The sequence below is a fragment of the Myotis daubentonii genome, chromosome 17 (genome assembly GCF_963259705.1).
Source record: "Myotis daubentonii chromosome 17, mMyoDau2.1, whole genome shotgun sequence".
In the NCBI taxonomy this organism is placed as follows: Eukaryota; Metazoa; Chordata; class Mammalia; order Chiroptera; family Vespertilionidae; genus Myotis; species Myotis daubentonii.
In genome coordinates this window covers 26,509,706-26,532,262 of record NC_081856.1, presented here as the reverse complement: position 1 = coordinate 26,532,262, position 22,557 = coordinate 26,509,706, and the positions used below count along the sequence as shown (strand labels likewise).

The window sequence follows — 22,557 nt, the reverse complement described above, 5'->3', positions numbered from 1 at the left end:
TTCCCCCTGAATATCTCCATCTTCAGTTGGTTTTATCTACAGATGTGAAATCCATGTATAGGGAGGGCTGTTGAATACACTAGCAATGTCATAGCATATGTATTTTACAAACTGCGTTTTCACTTAGCAATGGGTCATGATCGTTTTTCTATGCCAATAAATACAGATCTACAAGGTCATGTGTAATGGTTGCCTAGCTTTCCATTGCATGAGTGCATATATCATAATTTATTTACCTAGTCACTTCTTAGTGTCTTTAGGTTGTTTTTATCTTTAAATGAGAAATATCATTATTTAACTGTTTCATTTGTGTCCTTTTACTATTAGGCCCTTAAAATTATCTTTCAAAACAGGCAGGTGTAATGAATGAATAAATGAATGAACGAAATCCTGGGAAAAGCCTGGATATCTACAACTGTACTTAGTTTGCATTATCATGATCATTATCATATATTCTTTATGGTGCTGTTATTCTGGAGATGAATAATTTTCTTCCCTATCTAGGTCTTGGCCAAAATGAGTGAAACGCCTTCCTCTAGTTTTTCCATGATTCATCCGACTTCTTCTGAAGGTCAGGTTCCTTCTCTTCGCCACCTGAGCGTCACTCACCCCGTGGTGGCCAAAAGGATCAGCTTCTACAAGAGCGGAGACCCGCAGTTTGGTGGGGTCAGCGTGGTGGTCAACCCTCGGTCCTTTAAGACGTTCGATGCTTTGCTGGATAGCTTGTCCAGAAAGGTGCCTCTGCCTTTTGGGGTGAGGAACGTCAGCACCCCTGGGGGAAGGCACGGCATCACCTGCCTGGAGCAGCTGGAGGACGGCCAGTCGTACCTGTGCTCGCACAGCAGGAGGGTGCAGCCCGTGGACCTGGACAAGGCCCGCCGGCGCCCGCGGCCCTGGCACAGCAGCCTGGCGCTCAGCGCGCATGCGCACCGCCTCCCCGCCGCCGCCGCTCCCGGCATGCTGCGCGCCCCGCGCCGGCTGCTGGTGTTCCGGAACGGGGACCCGAGCGCTGGGCGCGTGGTCCTTCTGAGCAGGAGGGTCACCCAGAGCTTCGAGGCCTTTCTGCAGCACCTGGCGGAGGTCATGCGGTGCCGCGTGACCAGGCTGTACTCCACGGATGGGAGGAAGGTAAGGGTCTGGCAGCTCCTCATGCTTAGCTCATCCCGCGGGAAAGAAGGCTTAGGTGCCCGCGTGTGCGTGTGAGCTCCACCCTCGTGGCCGGTTGCTTTTCCTCCCCGGGAGGGTGGTTTTTCTCCCGTGCTCCCTCCCCTTGCCTGCCTTCCCTGAGCGCTGAGTTATGTAATGTGTTGGCATAGATTCTCATCCGACAGTATATTTACTTTCTTTCTTTTTTAAATTGATTTCAGAGAGGAAGGGAGAGGGAGAGAGAGAGAAACATCAGTGGTGAGAGAGAATCATTGATTGGCTGCCTCCTGCACACCTCACACCAGGGATAGAACCTGCAACCCAGGTTCTATGCTCTGACTGGGAATTGAGCCGTGACCTCCTGGTTCATAGGTCAATGCTCAACCACTGAGGCACGTTGGCCAGGCTGACAATATTTATTTTTTTTAAAAAAATATATATTTTATTGATTTTTTACAGAGAGGAAGGGAGAGGGATAAAGAGTTAGAAACATCGATGAGAGAGAAACATCCATCAGCTGCCTCCTGCACACCCCCTACTAGGGATGTGCCCGCAACCAAGGTACATGCCCTTGACCAGAATCGAACCGGGGACCCTTCAGTCCGCAGGCCGAAGCTCTATCCACCGGGCCAAACCGGTTAGGGCTGACAATATTTCTTAAAAAGGAGTCCTCCAGAGATGTATTCTGTTAGGGAGAGAAGACTTTTCCTGGGATCCCTGCTGAGGGGGCCAGGGGAGAGTTTCCCCTGCAGCTGCCCCTGTGTCCACAAGAGGCAGGGTAGACATTTGGCTACAGGTGGGTACTTTGGTGGGGGAGGCAGGGGCAGTATTGCATACCTTTTAAAGATTTATTTAGCTTGACGGAAGACAGGTCTGTCTTTTTCCAGCTCAGGAAGGGTGTTGGTTTAACCGCCACCACCCACACTTTGGTATTTCGTTATTTTGCATACATCATTGGTGCCTAACAAATACTTGGTGATTATCTCTTTCAAGCCCAGAGGTTGTTGAATTGATTCAGTCCATTGTACAGTTATCCTATGGAAAGAACAAAACTGCAAGTTACTTACGTAAGGACCATACCTCTTTGGTTTCTCCTAGGTTCCCAGTCTCCAGGCCGTGATTGCGAGCCCGGGAGTTGTGGTGGCAGCAGGGAGGGAGCCATTTAAACCAGGAAATTATGACATCCAGAAGTACTTGCTGCCTGCTAGATTACCAGGGATCTCTCATCGTGTGTACCCCAAGGGAAATACTAGGTCAGAAAGCAAAAAGAGTAAGTCACTTAAATATACAGCATTTCTGTTTAGCACTGAGATTTTTTAGCTCAACAACAGCAGCAACAACAACAAAAAATCCTTGCTTAAATGGCCAATTTTCTTCATCACAGAAGAGAAAATGGTATAAAAAACATTCTAAACTGAAACTGATTATATTTATAGTTGCAGAGTGTCATAAAAAGCTATCTCATTTTTAAAAGATTTTTTCCAAATCAATCTGTGATATTTCTGTTTAAATTGAATTGATGAGGTATGGGTTTCTTTCATATAATACGTAGATTAAAAAAAATCAAAATGCCAGCAGTTCTTTATTTGGCGAGGAAGTCTCTGGAATATGTAGGTGACATCTCTGGTGGTTGCAAGTTTCTCTTAATTATATCATGCAGAGCTCAGTAGGTTAGTTGAGTGACTATATTTTTAAAAATCTCTAACTATATGCATTCTTTACTTATTGAAGGAAAAAACACAGGCCCTTAGATTCACATTTTATTTATTTAAAGCAAAGGTTTATGTAGCCACTTCATGCTTGCTAACAATAATCTAGGGTGATAATTTCTTAGGAAATACTGCATAATGTGGATAGGGGAGGAGGAGGGCCTCTTGATGCTAAGGAGTGTGGGATAGGCTGTAAATTCCCTATGCAGGCATGGCTAATTTCATTATTCATTGTGCTAAGTATTTTAGCTCTCTGCTAGAGTATTGGTTGCCATTTATACTTAAATTTTAATTGGAGATGGATAAGTAGTATTAATCCTCTACTTACTACTAAAGTGGATGAAATTCATCTGTTACTTATTGTTGTTATTTAGTTATCTTATCTATGTGTATAAAAGCCTAAGTGACTGAAAGACCGAACCACTGGTTGACCAGTTGTTATGACGTGCACTGATCACCAGGGGGCAGACACTCAACACAGGAGCTGCCCCCTGGTGGTCAGTATGTTCCCACAGCCAACCTCCCATGGCTGGCTGGCCAATCTCTCGTGGTCTCTCCCCGCAGCCGGCTGCGGTCCCTCCCCCTGGCCAGCCAACCTCCCACGGTCCCTCCACCCAGCCAGCTGGCTCCTCCCCTGCATCAGCCCTGATCACCAGCTATGTTGACAGGCCGCACCTGTGCACAAATTCATGCACCGGGCCTCTAGTTTTATATATAATCTCAATAGATAATTATTAATGTTTCTGTTTTGTACACATTAGCTGCTGAGTATTCATTATGTATACAGTACTACTATTTACCTTGGTCATTTTGCTAAACTGATTTTATTATTTTGTGTTTGATATAGGTTGTTGAGTATGATTTTTGATGGTTTCAGGGAATCTGAGGGCTTCCTTAAGTTTTACTTTAAAAAATTATGAGTAAGACATTTTCACTTAAAATTTTGGTAAAAGTACAGAGGGATAAGAGAAAATATTTCTAGGTTTATATTTTGAAAAGTTAAGGGTATTTAATTGATGGCAAGCATGTAAAAATCCATACAAATCACTAATAAGATTTGATTTAGTATAAGAAGTATGAATGCTAAGGTTATCTCTAGAAATACACATTATAAAGATAATGAGATATCTGGGCCTTATCTCTAGCTCTCTTTTGTGCCCTATTTTAAATCAGATTCACTGATTATACAAAGTGAATGCTAAATTAATAATTATTATTTGATTAAGGTAGCCTTACATTATAAAAATGCTTTAGCTTTCAAAATGCTATAAATGCCTCTCTTGGATATGCACAAATGGGAAAATAAATACCACCATAAATTATTACTTGCTTTGTTTGAATAACTGAGCAGCACTTGGGTAGACTCCAATTTCAGTACTGGTAAAGAAAATCAAACAACAAAAGTAAAGGCCACAAAAATCTATTTTTGCTAGAATACTTGGCAATTTCTGCTTTATACTTTCCTTTTTAAAATTGCCTTATTCAACTGAAAATTAAAGTTCTATGAATTTCCTCATTGGATTATGATTAAAGTTCTTTCTAAAAGAAAAATTTGTAGAAATATACCAGATATCACAGTGAACTCAAATAACCAGTGAATACATAGAGGTGAGAAACATATTAATGATTCTTACTATGAAATTTAGAAAAATTATATTTTTCATACTAATTATTTCCTTTTTCCTTTTCTTCTTCCTTTGCTGCCTCTTCTATTGGATATATGTATTTATAACTCCTCTATCTTCCACATTATATTTTGATGCGGGGCATCTTGTACTCTTAAAATCTTGAAAGTGAGCACACTTATGCCTTCAAGCCCAAGGTCTCAGATTTATTCTGCTGCTTCTGACAAAATGCATAATAATGATTGCTACTCAGACCATTCCTTTGCTCCTGAACATTACTTGGCCTTAGAAAAAAAGAATTCTCAGAATTTATTGATATATCCTTCTGAAGATGATGTTGAGAAATCAATTATTTTTAATCAAGATGGCACTATGACAGTTGAGATGAAAGTTCGATTCAAGATAAAAGAAGAGGAAACCATAAAATGGACAACCAGTGTCAGTAGAGCTGGTCTTTCTAATAATCATGAAAAGAGTGATATAAACAGTTTTCCAGGAAGAACAGATGATCTGAAATCTGGTTTAAAGATTGCAGCATGTTCATTGTCTGCAGATGTCTCACCTTTGGAGAAAAGCAATAATCAAGAGGACAGTTTAGCAGAGGAGATAAAAACTGAAATGACAGATCAAGAGGTTGAAACTTATGTTTCTAACTGTGAGAATTCTGCTATGGACACAAATGCCACCCAGGGAACTCAGGATCAAGCAGAACAGCATTTTTATAGGCCCCCTACGCCTGGACCAAAGAGAATGAGACAGAAGAAATCTGTGATAGGGAGTGTGACCTTAGTATCCGAAACTGAAGTTCAAGAAAAAATGATTGGACAATTTTCTTACAGTGAAGAAAGGAAAGATGGAGAAAACAAATCTGAGTATCACATGTTTACACATTCTTGCAGTAAAATGTCATCAGTATCTAACAAACCAGTACTTATTCAGATAGATAACAGTGAGCAGATGGAGTCATCTTCCGAAGGAAAAAAGGAAAGCAGACAACTCAAATCAAGTTCATTAAGTGCTGGTGTTATAGAAATTACAAGTCAGAAGATGTTAGAGATGTCCCATAATCATGGCTTTCCACACACTATACCAAAAAACGTAGTTGTGGAGGAAGATATAGTTGATAATGTAACACCAGACAACAAAACTAGTATGAAGAACTCGAGAACTTACGGTAACCCCAATGATAGTTTCTGTCCTATTTTAGCAGATGCAGCACCTTCTTCAAGTACAAATTCTGAAACTGACAAATATATTTCTGAGACCCCAGCTTCAGTAGGATCCTCTACTGTCACCAGAAGAATTGACAGACTAATTAATAAATTTTCTCAGTGCAGTTTAACAAAACTTCCAGAAAATGAAAAGCAGATTTCATCATCTGTTGCCAGCAAAAAGATGATATCTCGGCAGCAAGTGAAAAGTTATAGGCATCAGGGTGGAGAGATTGCAACTAAAGGAATCCCTAGTAAGAAAATAAGCACAAGAGGTAGAATTGCACAGGAAACCATATTGCAAGATTCACACAGTCCCATTGAAGGAGGGTTACTTTGTGAGGAAGACCTTCATGCAAGTGATAGGGTAATTGAAACAAGTTATTTTTGTTCCAAAAGTAATCTCAATCCTGTGAATTCTAAGAATTTCCAAAAAAATAAATTAAGTATTATTCAGAATCCTAAGGTTCAAGGACTTAGAGCCAAAAGAAAATCCAGACCATTAAACAAAGTAAACTTAGGAGGCCCTGCAAAAAAAGAAGTTGGTCAAGGAGATAAAGCATTTCCCCATAATAAACTCAGATATTGCAAAAATATTTTTGAAAATCAAAATTTATTTCATGTGGTTAACTTTCTTGAGCAAAACCCCAGTGCTTTTTGCAGACAACAGGCTCAAGCAGAAATAGCATCTTGGTATTTGAGAGGAATGGAAAAGAAGAGTTTAGTTTCAAAAGTTAATAATTCACATATAACTTTAAAAAGCCAGAAAAAACAAAAAGGGGCTAAGTCAAAATCAGGAACTATTGTAAGTAAACAACGTGCTACAACAAGGGTAAATTCCTTACCATCTTTGAAAAACACTGTTTTTCCTGAGGATATTACCCATCATTCAGTTCAAAATTATATACAGAGATGGTTGCAGAACATAAATCCACATTCAGCTTTGCAACCTAAAAAATCAGCACCAATATGCAAAAAGGAAAGGTGTGTGGTAAGTTGTAACAATGGTTTTGCAGGAAATAATTATCACACAAGTTCTGAAAAAGGAAATAACTGTGTCGTGAAGAGTAATAAGCTCATAACTAAAAATGATAGTTTGACAGGAGATAATCTAGATAAAGAGGTAGGTAAATCTTTTGACAAAGATAACAGTGAAGAACTTACTGAAGATCTCCATGAGAGCCAGGTTGAATCTCTGAATGATGCTTACTTGCTTTCCCTGCATGAATGTTGTACTTCGTCACAGTCAACTATTGATGATCATAATACTAAAAGGCAAGGATCTGTTGAAAAGTCAGGACATTGTTTACCAAGCCTTGTTTACCAAGAAATAAACCTAGCTACAAAAGGGCAAAGTGTAGAGGCTGCCATCCAAGTAGGTCCAATGGAAGAGGCCACTCCAAAAGACATCTTTCTAGTACTTTTGCTTCGCCAACTGCAAGCTTTAGTTTCCAGTATTCACCAGACCCAGAATGGTATTGTTCAAGTGCCAGGTTCACTTGTAGATGTGCCTTCCCATTACCCAATATGTGATTCATCCACTAATGTCCTTCTAGCTTGGCTCTTGGTGCTAAACCTAAAGGGAAGTGTGAATAGCCTCTGTCAAGGTGATGCTCACAAGACTACCAACAGAACTTCAGAAATACTTGCCTTGTTGGAGGTTCTAAAGCACGTTGCCATCACAGAGGAAGCTGATGACTTGAAGGCTGCTGTTGCCAATTTAGTGGAGTCAACTACAAATCCCCTTGGACTCACTGAGACGGGACAAGACATGGTTCCAGTAGGTCTTGCTGCAAATTGTTCGACACCTAACATTCAGAGAGTTTCTAAGTGGATTGAAAATGAAAAAGCACAGAAAATCTTCTCTTTAAATGCCAGTGAGGACTGTGCTTCTGAAGTTTGTCTTTCAGAGGTGACTTACTCTCCATGTGAGGTGTGCACTGTGAGTAACATTTATCCTCCAAAAGAGACTTGTAACCTCAGAGACGTTTTTTCCTATAGTGATGGCTGTACCATGGATCAGACCTCTATGAATCAGGCTTGTTTCCCAGGAAAGGTCTGTTCACTTACTGATGCAGTATCTTCCCATAAGGTTTGTGCTCATGAGGAAAAACATACTTTTGAGACAGCTTGCCCAATTGATGGGGCCTACATTCCCATCAAAGTCTGCAATACCAGTGACTTTTTAAATTTCAAAGAAATCACATATACTGATAATTTGGAATTCACTGAAGAGGTAGAAAGAGTTGATGATGTTAAGAAAGACCTAAATATTTTGGCAGACCCTGGGTATAAACATGGCTTTAATGTATTGGTGCCACACCAAAATAGCAATTTGGGCCATTATGGTGTTTCCCTAAATGCAACTGAACCAGAATTTGATAAGGAACATAGTGCTCTAGGTGAATCTAGAGGTTGTTTATTTAAAAAGTCTCAGGATAAAAATTTATATACATCCTTTGATAAGGAAGAATCAAAGACTTCTGAAGAATTGGGTTCAATAACCGAAAGCATAACATCAAATGAAAGACACATTTCAGAACTGGAATCCTTTGAAGAATTAGAAAAGCAGGACATTGATATCTTTAATAGAAAGTTAAATACTGGAGAGCAAACCACTGAAGAATTGATCCAAAAAGAGTTAGAGACTAGTAAAAATCTGGAGTTAATAGAAGTCTCTAGCAGGAACATTGTGGAAGAAGAAAGAAGGAATGGTGTAATTTGTAAGGCAAACAGTAGAGGGATGGCACCACTAACATCTTTAGTATTTTGCTCTGCTCCTGAAAAGGAACTCAATGAGGGAGAAACTAATATGAGGGTAAAAATGATGGTGAAAAGCATGGAAATTGGAAGTTGTTCAGAGTCCCCTCTTGATTTTAAAAACGGCTTCAAGAGAACAGTGACTTCTGATTGGTCAGACTATACACAAGACAGTGAGAATGATCAGCCATGGAAAACATCCAGTGATGGCTCCAATGACAATGGTGAGGAGATTGCTCAAGAGAAAGAATATAATAAAGGACTTGTTAAGAGAACAATAGAAAAACTTTATGGTAAAGTGGAGATTGTTAAACCATCTTTTTTCCCTGGGCCTCCGCACAGATCTCAGGTTTGTCCTTACAGTTCTGTGGAATTTCAGTGTGCTAGAAAAGCAGGTCTTTCTGATTCTGAAGGTCAGTCATTTGGCTCTTCTGGACAGGTATCCAGAAGTTCATCTAAGTTGCAGAAATTTCAGGAGGGAAGACAAGATAAATGTGACTTTAATGACATGAAGGCCAATTATCATGGGGGAGACATTGTAGAACATAGCACAAAACAAAATGATCATAACAGAATCCTCAGGGACAGAGAGGAAGGAGTACTGATTGACAAGGGCAAGTGGCTCCTGAAAGAAAATCATTTGCTAAGAGTATCATCTCCTGAAAATCCTGGCATATGTGGCAATGTAGATACTATATCAGTGGATACTCTACTTGGGAATAGTAATGAGATACCATACTCACACTTTGGAAATTTGGCCCCAAACCCAAACATGGCTGAACTCTCCTCTTCAGAATTGGAGGAACTGGCTCAACCCCTTGAACTGAAATGCAATTATTTTAACATGCCTCACTGTAGTGACTCTGAGCATTTTCAGGAGGATTTGCTAGATGTTCAAAATAAAACTTGTCCTAAGGAGAAAATACGAAATCATCATGCAGAGGAGAAGGGTAATCATAGGTCAGAAAGAGTATGCACCTCTGTCACTCATGTCTTTACTGCTGCCAACAAAGTCCATCCTGCCTCTGATGATACTATTAAACACCAGCCATTGCCTGGAAATAATAATACTCATGGTGCACTTCAGGATGGTGACTCTTTGGATAAACTCTATGCCCTTTGTGGTCAACATTGCCCAATACTAACAGTTATTATCCAACCTATAAATGAGGAAGACCGAGGATTTGCATATTGCAAAGATTCTGATATTGAAAATTCCTTGGACAACTATTTATGGATGAAAATACACCCCTGTTTCCTAGAGTCAAACAAGACCATGTTCAGAAATAAGAAAGAAAGTAGTAGAAAGGCATTTATTGATAAAGCCATTGGTGATATATTTGATCGACTTTATTTCAATAGCACATTTGACTTGGTGGGTAAAAGAAGAAAATTAAAAAGAATTAACTTCTTGGACTTAGAGGAAGAAAATAAGTTAAACAAATTTCAATTATATTTAAAGAAAAGGTTTTGTGTGAATTTCTTACACACATTACTGTTAGTTGTGGGTGATGTGAACTCAAATACACAAGGTCCCAACAATCAGACAAATGAAATATTTGAAGTAGTTGATGAGAATAACAACTTATTAAACAACAGATTCCAGAGCTCAAGGACAAATCTGAACCAAGTAATAAGAGAAAATATCAACTATTATTTCTTCTTTGAAATGTTTGTTCAAGTCTACTTGAGACATCCTTAAATATTAGCAACAGAAATGTATTAAAAATATTTTATGGTTTTGAGGGTGAAATTTTTTTCATTTGGGAAGAGGAAACCCAACTAAATTAAATAATTTTGAAAGCAGGAACAGAAAGACTTACAATTTCAATATCACCACTGCTTTTCTGCATCATGAGTTTTTTTTTCCTTGTAATAAGATGGTGTACATGGGATGGATATGGATTAGATAACCTCCAAGAATTTCCTACTTCTTCAAAATGATAATCCAATTTGACATATCATTCCTCTGTTCTTCATTTTTCAGACTCAGTTTCTATTCTATTATTTCAGAAATGTGTGTCTTTCTGATAATGTATTATTTCCTGTCTCTTTGATTTTTCTCCTAGGATATTATAAATGCCCTAAGTATAAGAATTATATCTTTTTTTAATGTTGTCACTCAGTGCAAAATGTATTGGTGAATAAATAGATTAGACATAGCCTTAAAGCACTTCATTTATTACTGATTTGATAAAAGTATGATTGTAAGATCTCCACAACAATCTCTAACATTTCTTGTGCCAAATGTGTTGAATTTAGTTTCCTCAGAACATCTGTTAAATGAACTTGTAAGCATTTCTGTGGAACAGGATTCACCATTTTTCTTCACGATTAGGAAAAGATGTTCTACTACTAAGCTGTCTCTCCAGTACTTTGCCTATAGATTATATTCTTTTAAATATTAGTAAAATGTCAAGAGATTCAAATAGGTCATACAAAATGGAAAATTTTAAGGCATACTCTGTGAAGAAAAATTGAAGGAACTGGAATGATTTAACTTGGAAAAGAAAAGAGGTGATTTTAGAGGTGACTAAACTTTTCAGAATTGGAAAAGTACTTCTGTGAAGAGGAACTTGACAGAATTCTTTCTGTGTTAACCTGCATTAATAAAAAATTATATATAAATAAAAACATGTTGCCCAGAGGATAAATTCAACTAGACTATGAACCATAAATTCTCTGCTTTCAATATCATGATATTTTGCCTGGGACTTAATCCAGGAACCTTTTAAGATCCCTTCTTCTTCCTCACTATATGATGGTATAGAAATGAGTCTTATAAAATGTTGAAGTTGTGTCTCTTGTCTGGAACTGACTCAAAGTAGAATGATTAATGTTTTGTGGAGTCACATGTAGAGGTGCTAAAATAACAAATTTGGTATTAAGAAACTAAAAGGTAATTGATTTTATGGAGAATACCTTTGGTCAGTTGAACATGAGTAATAAATCCATAAAAAAATTATGAGTTGCTATTTATTTCACCAGATGAAGACTGCCTCTACATAGAGTATGGTTTTTCTACATTGTGATACACACTTCTAATTGAAAGGTGAAAGCTTAATGTTATATAAGCTTCTATATTGAGCAATGAGTACTTTTGGTGAAATTGTGGAGAAATAATAGGGGAGAAGAGTTAACATTAATTTTGTGTCTACTGTTTACCAGGGACTATGATAGTCTTACAGATTTATTATATGTAATCTTTCCTTGTAAAGGCACTGTTGGCTTTGATACTACCTTTTTGCAGATGAGACAACCTAGAAGCAGGGAGCCAGAGTACTTCTGTCAGGGTGCACAGTAGGCATCATGTCGGGATTAGAACCCAGTCATTCATTCTTGAAAACATGCTGTTTTTGCTGCATCTTTATTCTTTATATGAGGTAGATGGGATAAAATGAATAAAAAATTATGTAGTACATTTCCTGGAGCAGAGAGACTAGGAAATTAATTTTGTCTTTAACTTGGAAAGAATGTGTTATGTAGATGTATCAAGAAGATTGGGGAAATCGCTCATAAAAACCAGGAGTTTTTAGAAAATTTGGCATGGTAGCATATGGTTTTTAGTACTACTACATCAAACAATGGCCTAGGTAGCCCAGATGATATTGGGAAAAAGAAGTTGGGAATGATGACCATGTAATGTACTTTTTATTTAAAATAATGTTCGTATGTATTGAAGTTCAGCCACATCTTATGGTTATATCCCAGATCTAGCATATTTCTTAGAACATAGTAAGCACCTAGTGAATGTGTGTTGATTGGACAAGAAGTGCTTTTGAATGCTTTTTCTTTACGTCTTATTAACTTTGGATACATACATGTAGAAGGATATGCAAAGATGCTGAGGGGTAGATCTAAGTTTCTTGTATTTTATGAAGCAATATTTCAATCACCTTAAAAATGTCTGTGGAAGTGATTTTTTTCTTTTAAACATTCAAAAGCTGTGTGGTTTTTGTTTTGTTTTTTGAATTTTCACAATGATTATATTATTTAAAAATCTTGTAACATTGTGAAATTCAGAAGACTAAATGAAACGTTAGAGGAAATTTAAGAATGTCACACAGACCTGGTTTTTGCTTTAGAGATGTAGTGCCTCAGGGCTGAGGAAGCGATGCTAGCCTATTTATTGTGTTCAGGGGAATATAGAGGATTTCAGGATCTTGGGTCCTCAAATGGAGGGGTGCAATTACAGTTCATGCCCACCAGGTGTCAGCTGTGCTGTGTGGCCAGAGCACAGGCTCCCCCAGAAGGAGGCCTGCAGGACTGAAGGGAGTGCCTCAGTCATTGGGGCCATCCCAGGGCTGCTTGCTTCTGCTTCAGAGAAAGCAGAGGACCCAGTTGTGCAGGCATCCCTAAGTCTTAAACCCAGAAGGTATAGCGGTGTTAACAAATAATGGAAATATGCTGTTAGTAGCCAGGAGCTAGCGTTCAAAAGGGAATAAGGAGAAAAATGCCAGCTATTAAGAATCCTCAGAGTTGATCCCCAGGAAAGCTGAATTTGGGAATAATGGGAGAAACCAGAAATCCTAACTTAAGTTGCAATTAAGTTAATGAGTGATTGGCTTAGTGGGGGAGGGGTTATTTTCACATGAAGCTTTCAGGTGTTTTACCTCCTAAACCTTTCAGTGACACAAAACATGGCCCCCATTCAAGGTTAAATTTGAGGTCTCCACGCCACTTTGCGTGTTTGTAATACTCATTCGGTTAGTTTTCTCATCTATAACATAGGGCCACTTTAACATCCTTATGAGGAGCTACCTTTATAAGGTTACTGGGAGCGGTTCACTCGAGAGAATGATTTTAAAGCTTTTAGCAAGGAGCTTGCCACATAGTGCTGAATATATTTGAGCTGTTCTTTTTAAAGCCATTAGTACTAGTGTCTTTGATATGCTTTTAAAAAGTTGGTGTTTGTCTAATCAAGAATTATTTCGCTCTCATGGGTATTCAGATACATAAAATAGATATAATTTCAACATCTATTCCTATGACCCTTTATAAAAGTAAAGGTGACTAACATTTTGAGTCCTGCTTGGTGCCAAAATTATGCTAGGTGCTATATGTATACTGTCTTAGTCCTCACAATAAACCCCTCAGATGGACAATAGTATCTCTAGCGTAGTTAGAGGAGACTGAGGCTCATGGGACCCAAGAAAGAAGCACTTTTCCTTCTGTATCTGTATAGGCATACCTCGTTTTATTGTGCTTTGTGGATACATTTTAGATCAATTGAAGGTTTGTCTATCAGCATCATTTTCCCAACAGGTTCAGATGATGGTCAGCATTTTTTAGCAATAAGGTATTTTCTAATTAAAGTATGTACATTGTTTTTTTAAAGACATAATGCTATTACACACTAGACTACAGCATAGTGTAAACAAAACTGTTATATGCACTGGGAAACCAAAAATTTGTGTGACTCTATTATCATTCATTTTTTTGCAGTCGTCTGGAACTGTGCCTGCGATGTCGCCTGTACTATTTCATCCTCACAAATAGCCCAGAGCTTTGTGGATATGCTGTAAACATCTCTACTTTAAAAACATAAAAATACTTTGTATTCCCTGTTTATTGAGGCTAAATGGGGTTTTGTAACTGCCCAGAGTAGCATAATAAATCAAAATTATTATAATGTAAAGTAGAATACTTTCTCCATACAGGATATAATATAAACACATGCCAAGTATTTTATTTAACTCATTAACTAGGGAACCAGTAATATATTACAGTGGACTCAAAGAAGAATTTAAAGTATCACACAAAAATAGTGAGAAAAAGAATGCCAAAATGAATATGGGTCTGTCTAGGACAGTAATTAATTGCATTCCATTGGACACAACTAATTTATATTTCTATGGATAAGAGTAATTTACATTACTATTTTTTTTTTTTACAGTTTGCAGGATTGTAAGATAATTAAGATAATGGAAGGCATATATCCCTGAGACTACTTGATAAGGCATTTCAGTAATTTTTTTGGTCCATTTCAAGGTGTTTCATAATTTTTCTACACAGAAAAGTAGCACACAGTTTATGACTAGAAATTTTTTTGAAAATTAAACAATAAACAACAAAACCTCTAAGAGGGAGTCTTGGTATATTTGATGGTTTAAGGCAGATCTGTTCATTCTGTAATTCTGGAAATAAGCAGTAAACAATCCCCAGCATAGATTTTAAGGCAATATGTAGTGATAGGTGTTAATGATTAGAATTCTTCTCAAAGGGCATGAACATTAGCAGCCTTTTTTCTATGCATACATATTTTCAATTTATTATCAATTTTTATATTCTGATTCATACACAGAGATTACCATAACAATAACAGCAACAACAAAAACAATAAAGGTGGATGGAGTAAAAAAAAAAAATCAGTCATGTAACTGCTTTTTTTCTTGAGAATAGTTCTTACCTTTTGCAAGATTAGTCCCACCTCCCCCCCAGCTTTATTGAGCTATAAGTGGCATATAGCATTGTTTAAGTTTAAGGTGTACAAGGTGATCATCTGATACACACATAATAGGAAATGTTTTTCACAATAAGGTTAGGTAATAAATCTTTCATCTCACATAATTACTGTTTTGTTGGTATGGTTAGAACATAATATACTTCGATAACAACTTTTAAGTATACAATATAGTATTGTTAACTATGGCCAACCATGCTGTGTATAAGATTTCAGAATTATTTTATCTTATCACTGAAAGTTTTACCCTTTGACCAACATCTCTCCATTTCACCCACTCTTCAACTCCTGGCAACCACCACTATACTCTCTGTCTCTATGAGTTTGATGTTTGTAGATTCCACCTATAAGTGAGATAATTTATCTTCTGGTTTATTTCATTTAACACATTGCCCTCAAGGTCCATCCAAGTTGTTACAAATGGCAGGATCTCCTTTTTTTTATGGTTGAATAATATTCCATTACAATTATATACAAACATACATATCACATTTTCTTTATTTGTTGATTAACACTTAGGTTGTTTCCATGTCTTGGCTGTTGTGAATAATGCTGGAATGAACACCATGGGAGTGCAGATATCTTTTTGAGACGATGCTTCCATCTCTTTTGCATACATACCCAGAAATGAGATTGCTGCACATATGGCAGTTCTATTTTCAATATTTTGAGGATCCTCCATACTGTGTTCCATAATGGTGCTACCAATTTACATTCCCACCAACAGTGTACCATGGCTACAGGATCTCACCATGGGTGCATACAGGGCAGTAGAGGTTGGTGCTATAGTAGGCAGTTAGAGTGCAAGTGCAAAGCCAGAGGCATTGGCCTTGAGGGGACACAGTGGTGAGAGTTAGCTTCACGGGTCTAGGTGGCATCTTGCACTCATGCAGCCTCAGAAAGCTAGGCATGAGCTGCTGGTGTGAATCCCAGCCTCCAGCAGGTGTGGGTAGGAGGGAGTGGGATGGGAATCCGGTGGCTGGTATCTTTGAATTTGAATACCTGTGTGGTAAAAACTGGTGAAATCAGCTGGGGAACTGTGGCTGCTGTGCTGACTATTGTTTTTTTTAGTGGTGAGAACTGTTGGGGTCCTCTGAGAGCACGTCACTTGGAACCAGGGCTGTTCCTGCTGTGTGGTTTATACTGGGAACCCCTGCTCGTCTGGACCTCTCTGTACGATTCAGCTTTGCCGGTCTCTGGGTGGGGTGAACCTGAAGTGGGTCTTTCATGTGGTTCCCCGAAAGGCTGAGACAGTTGTTTGTTCACCCCTCTTTCCCATTCCCAGTGAGGGGAACTCTTTTTAGCTGGGGAGTCCCCCCTTGGTGCCGAGCTGTGCTGGGCAGGGTGATGAAATGATGTAGGGCAAATGAAGCTGTTCTTCTTCCCTTTTTTGTGTGTCTGTTCTCAGGGGTTTTGTTCCACTCTCTTGCTGAAGTTTCCTTAGTGGACTCCTGAGCTCTCCAAGAGCTTTTTTTGCTCATGGCTATCTGTCTAATTGTTGATCTCTGTTGGGGGGATGGTGACTGGGGTCTCCTATACCACCATCACAGTGATATCTCTCTTGTAAGACTTATATTGATGAGTGGCTGGAATCTACTGGCTACTATCTAAATAAACTGCTTAAAGTTCAGATGAATCAATATAAACAAGTTAGTTAAAATAGGATGTTAGATTCATTGAGAAACATGACTTGTGCATCACAGGAATTCCACGCATTATATTAGGATGATAATGGCTACTGAGAAATAAGTAACCTTAAATACTATATATTCATGTAATATATCCCATTTGGTCTTAGTAATGTATTATAGAAAATCTAAAATAATAATTCCCTGTCATTTATATGATATAGGGAATTCTTTTAGACTCACATTCAAGTATACAACTATTAGTGGGAATTCTCAGTCAAAAGATAAAGTTATTATGTAAAGAATGACTTGCATCAACAGAAAACTCTCTAGATATGTACTTTTGTGCTTTTGCTTACTTTCTTCTTGTTAACCCTTTGTATACACCAGGGGTCCTCAAACTTTTTAAACAGGGAGCCAGTTCACTGTCCCTCAGACCGTTGGAGGGCCAGACTATAGTTTTAAAAAAAACTATGAATAAATTCCTGTGCACACTGCACATATCTTATTTTGAAGTAAAAAAACCAAAATGGGAACAAATACAATATTTGTATTTGCATGTGGCCCGCGGGCCGTAGTTTGAGGCCCCCTGGTATACACCAATGTGTACATTGAACTCTGTCATATGTTTCATAGAACTTATCTTTGTCTCTCTCCTTCCCAGAATGTCTGGTGTAGAATAGCATTATGTGGATTCAGTCTGGTGCTCTATTTCTTCAGGAGGCTACTATTGATCTCAGTTGGATATGCCCTGTTTGGCTGTCCACCACACATAATTATAATGTAAGCCTTGACCTGGTCAATAAATTGGCTTAACATGACGTATATCTGGTTGATATGACATATGTGGGGTGATATGGAATGTTTTGATAGGACTGATTTAACCTTGTGTGCTCTTGAGTGGGATAGGAATAGTGTCTACAATGACTGCCTAATTGGCAGACAGCTGCAGACATCTGCAGACAGCTGGCCAACTAGTTTGAGGGCATTAAGAACTGAAAACAGAGAGTGGGCCTGTACTGGCATGTTGTCCAGATCAGAAGGATAGTGTGGTCTGAGTCTCCCACATGGACCAAATCAACACTGATTCCCACTGCCCGATGCTATGTGGGCTCCCCTTCCCTTCTCTGCTGCTCTCTTTTGGGGACCCCTGTGTGGGGCTGAGACCCATTCTCTCAGGGGTAGGGGGCTGCACTGCTGTGCCTTCCCTCTGGCTTCACCGACTCCATCTTCTCGGTGCTGCCCTCTCACAGTATTTCAGATCAGCTATTTTTTAAGTTGAATCTTCTGCAGTTTGGCCACAAGTCTGCTCCGGTGCTGGGTGCAAGCGGAAGGAACGTCCTGAGACTGCAGCCATCTTGCCTCCGCTCCCCTCCAGCACTGTTTTTATTTGTTGATTGATGATACATTTACTTAACATGTTTTGAACTCAGTTACTTCATATGTTAATTAAGGGTACTTAAAACAATAAGTGAATAAATGGTAACAGATGACTCCTCGAATGCCTTCTAACATCTCTGATTCCAGTTTTTATGCTTATGTAAATTTTTGGATATTTTATTTTGATTTGGAAAATAAATATCTGAACTCAAATGATCTTGAGAGGTGTAATTCTGAATGCACAATTACATGTCAGAGCTAAGAATATTGTTGATATTTTGTCAAAATGCTTTCAAAAACTTAAGAGAAGTTATATTAGTGAGTATCTTGGAATCCAGGATGACCAACTAACAATGACAGGATAATGGTCTCTTTCTTACTCTATTATTATTATTATTTTTTTAAATATTGTCCGATGATTCACTTTTTTTAAAAAAAATATATTTTATTGATTTTTTATAGAGAGGAAGGGAGAGAGTTAGAAACATCGATGAGAGAGGAACATTGATCAGCTGCCTCCTGCACATCTCCTACTGGGGATGTGCCTGCAACCCAGGTACATGCTCTTGACCGGAATCGAACCTGGGACCTTTCAGTCTGCAAGCCGACGCTCTATCCACTGAGCCAAACCAGTTTCGGCTTCTTACTCTATTATTAAAGATCCTTTAGGAAATATTCCCAGAGTCATATTGTAGGACATAGTAATATTATTGAGTATTTAAACAACAGTCTAACTCTGTATTATAGACTTTTCCAGAGGAGGTGGAGAAGAGTGAATTATGTCTGTCCTGAACTCTCCTAGGTTATGATGACCTGCTCTTCTGAGTCTTCCATTTTATAAGTTGCTGTAACGCTGTGTGTTATTTGTGCTGCTGTAGGTGGTAACTGGAAAGTTTCCATAACCACCAGTGACTTGCCAAATGCAGGAACCAGCTCACAGGTTTATATTATACTATATGGACAGCGAAGAAGCTCAGCCCCCATATATCTTTATGGAACAGATGGAGCTCGATTTCAGGATGGCTATGAAGACATATTTACTGTAAGTAATAAAATCAAGTAAAACTTGATGATATAACTGATACAGTTAGTACTTTGGAATGAATGCAATCTATTGAATTTGGCACATTCCATTATGACTACATGTGTCCTGTAGGCAATCAATCAAAAATAATTCATGGCAGTTTTGCTCAATCATGCTTAAGCATATTAAACACAAATAAAACTGCAATACAACAAGAAAATACTAGGTAGCCCACATTTATTGTTTTTATGCTTGTGGTCAAGAGCAAGAGCTTATGCCTTTCTGGCTGAGGCTTTAACAGACAAGACTCTCAGTCATGATAAAAAAGAGAAAAGTAAAATTGTCAAATAAAGGAGGGCAACAAAGCTGTCATCAAGTTATTAATTCATAGCTAGGCATATTGAGATCAAGAGCAAGGGAGAAACAGGAGGCAAAGAGAAACAGGTATCAAAGAAACAGGTAGCAGGGGAGACTAGTATTATGTTGTTAAACTAAAGTCAGAAAGATTAGTATGAAAGGCAAGACTTGAAATGAGTCAAGCACCTTGCACTTTATATATGTTTAATAATATCTGTTGAATGAATGGATGCATAGAGGGACTGTTTTGAACTGGGTAGAGATAGAGAAGTCCCTGCCCCTGGTTTTTGATTGATCTGTCCTCATGCAAATGAGGACTCCAAATCCTCACAGTTTGATTGGTCCAAAAGACACTGTCCTGATTGGTCAGAGTCGAGCTGCTCTGGTTGGTTGGAGCTATTTAGCTCTAAAGGGATAGGGAAAGCCTTAGCCCTATTGGTTAAAATAGGCTTCCAGGAACTCCTTTATAAGGGTTGGCTCAGATGGCAGAAACAGCATGTAGGTAGGCAGGTCAGTGCAGAGTAAGGCAGTTTAATGCAGAGTCAGGCAGTTCAATGCGGATTTCACCCTGAAGTGCAGCTTATATGAGAGACCCCCTGTGTAGAAGTGGCTGCTAGGCTCTGTTTTTAAATTTGAGCTCAGTTTTCCACCAGCAGCCCTTCTTAGTAGGTGTCTTTGTTCTCAGGGTTCAAAAAGTACATTCAAATTTTATGGAATTACATCTAAAATTCCCCTCTGAGTTATGTTTTTATTGAATTCCCTCTGTTTTTGTATTTTTAAAAAAATTATCACAGGGTACTTAAAAATATCTCTTGCATTTTTTTTTGATTTATGGGTTACTTAAAAGTATGTTCATTTTCACCATTTGTGTGGATTTTTCAGTTTTTCTTCTTGTATTGATTTTTAGTTTCATTCCATTGTAATTAGAAAAGATAGATGATTTCAGTTATTTTTAATTTTCAAAACTTGTTCTTGTGACATAACATATAGTTTATCTGGAGAATGTTGCATGTACACTTGAGAAACTATATTCTGCTGTTGTTGAGTGGAATGTTCTATACATGTCTGTTAGACTTAGTTGATGTTGTTCAAGTCCTCTTTTTCCTTATTGATCTCCTATCTAGTTCTATCCATTATTCAAAGTGGGATTCTGAAGTCTCTAACTATAATTGTAGACTATTTCTCCATTTAGTTTGGTCAATTTTTGCCTCATACATTTTGATGCTCTGTCATTAGGTTCATACATGTTTATAATTCTTATATCTTCTTGATGGATTGACCCCTTTATCAATGTATAATGCCCTAAGAGTAGCTGTTTTTAATGGGATTTTGTAAAATTGCATTGAAAGATGTTCTCATGATTACTTTGTAGATCACGGTTGGAGACATTGGTACACTTTTTAAAATTCGTATTGGTCATACAAACTCTGGAATCTCCCCTTCTTGGCACTGTAAACAGGTAAAGACATATCAACACTCCTATCCTTTTCAAAGACTTTGCAAATTCTATTCAGGAATCAAACCTCAAGGGAACATTTCATCCCTATTATGAGTTGATGGAGTCAAACCTGGACCTTTTTAGTCAGTGTAATCCTTAAGGTGGTAGTATCACATGCCCTTGTTAGTAATTTAATCCCTAATTAATTAAGGGAAGCACCTCAACTAATAAATCCTCTTATTTCTTTGCAAAGAGAAGAAAATACTTGGGACTCTGGAATAACTCACACTGCTTTTTGACATTGTTGCATTAGTAACTAGGTGGATGTTGTCTGCTTCAGTAGAGTTGTAAAATTAGAACATTAATGTCGATGAAATAATAATCTATTAGACCTTGACTTCCAGCTTTCAAATTTAGTCTGCTTATGCTAATCCAGATAATGCCCCCTGAATACTTTTAAGAGCAAAAGTCCCCACAGAAAACAACAAAGAACCCATTTACATTTTACTTTAAAAATTTTACTTATTAGCATGATTGCCAATAAATGCAAATCTTGAGAACTGGAAATCATACAGCTTGTCATTAATTTTTATATATGGTGTATTTCTATCTCTTGTCATTTCAAAAACAAATGATCTTTAACTAAACAAGTTCTTAAAATGCAAAGAACATCTAGTCAAACTCCTGATATTCTTGGCAAACTTGTTCAGTAGTTTTATAATGTGAGAAAAATAAATGAAAAATTATGTAAGATGAACATATTTTTTAATCCATTATTGGAAATATATAGTCATTAATAATGCCACCTTTTTTGCATCAAGTCATGAAAAATCTTGAGGCAGAATAAAAAAAATGAAACTCATAAAAGAAAATACAGAGAGTTGAAATTTGATTTCAAAATTCAAAATTACTGTCTGGCTTCAGTATAAAATAATTCTCTCTTTTATACTATATAGAGCTTTTAAAGGATGATATTCAAATTAATAAGTGATCATATGTAATAATATATTTTTATTTTCTTTCCTAATTAACTAACTTATGAAAATGATCATCAATCCCCCTGCCATCTCATTTGATTTATAACCAATAAACAATATTATATCCATTTTGAAGCTGGAATGCTAATACAGTGGTTACGTTATCTGAAAAAGTTTGTATAACATCGCACAGGAAAGACAAAAAAATCAGGCTGCTGAAAATTCCTATTGTCTTTCTATGGCAAGTTCTTTCTCACTACAAGGTAACTTGTTTGCCTGAGGTTTACCTCACCTGTCTTTGAGTACCAATGAAGAAGAGAGATATTCTTGATTCAAAGTTTTATTCTGAGTGCATAAAACCTGTATATAATTTACTCATTATTTCAAATTAAGATGCTAGATAATTGGCTGGGAATTTTCTGTTCGATTCTTATAATAGAGTTTAGAAGCTTGAAATTTAAAATTTTAAGTAAGCCAACTTGTGTTTCTAACTTGAAGGGACTTGAATTAAAAGACAGTCCATTATAGCAATAATGGTACAATATTTTCACAGCACATAAAATATTCACATTGCTCTTAGGACCTTAATCTTGATTCTTTCATGTATAGATAAGGAAGAGTACAAAAAAAAGTTTCAATTAGTGATTTATTTTGTGTATTTCTCAAATAATCTTCTTAAGCTTTAATTAAAATAATCAAATCAAACACTAGTGGCAGCAGTAGCAGCTTTGCAAGCCAATGGAAATTCTGTGTGGTTCTTTGAGAGCCTTTCTAAAAGAATGATTACGCCATAATCACACCTCACGTAAATTTATTAATGTAAATTTCTGTGCCTTACC

General features: G+C 37.6%; 1 protein-coding gene across 1 annotated transcript in view; it reads left to right on the top strand.

The window, feature by feature from the left end:
- Positions 1-22,557, top strand: part of RP1 (RP1 axonemal microtubule associated) — a 141,927-nt gene that overhangs the window by 3,441 nt on the left and 115,929 nt on the right. Inside the window, 4 exon segments of the mRNA XM_059671758.1 lie at positions 505-1,128; positions 2,245-2,416; positions 18,801-18,964; positions 20,676-20,762. Of these exon segments, the coding sequence (XP_059527741.1) occupies positions 517-1,128; positions 2,245-2,416; positions 18,801-18,964; positions 20,676-20,762 (1,035 nt within the window). The 5' untranslated portion in view covers positions 505-516.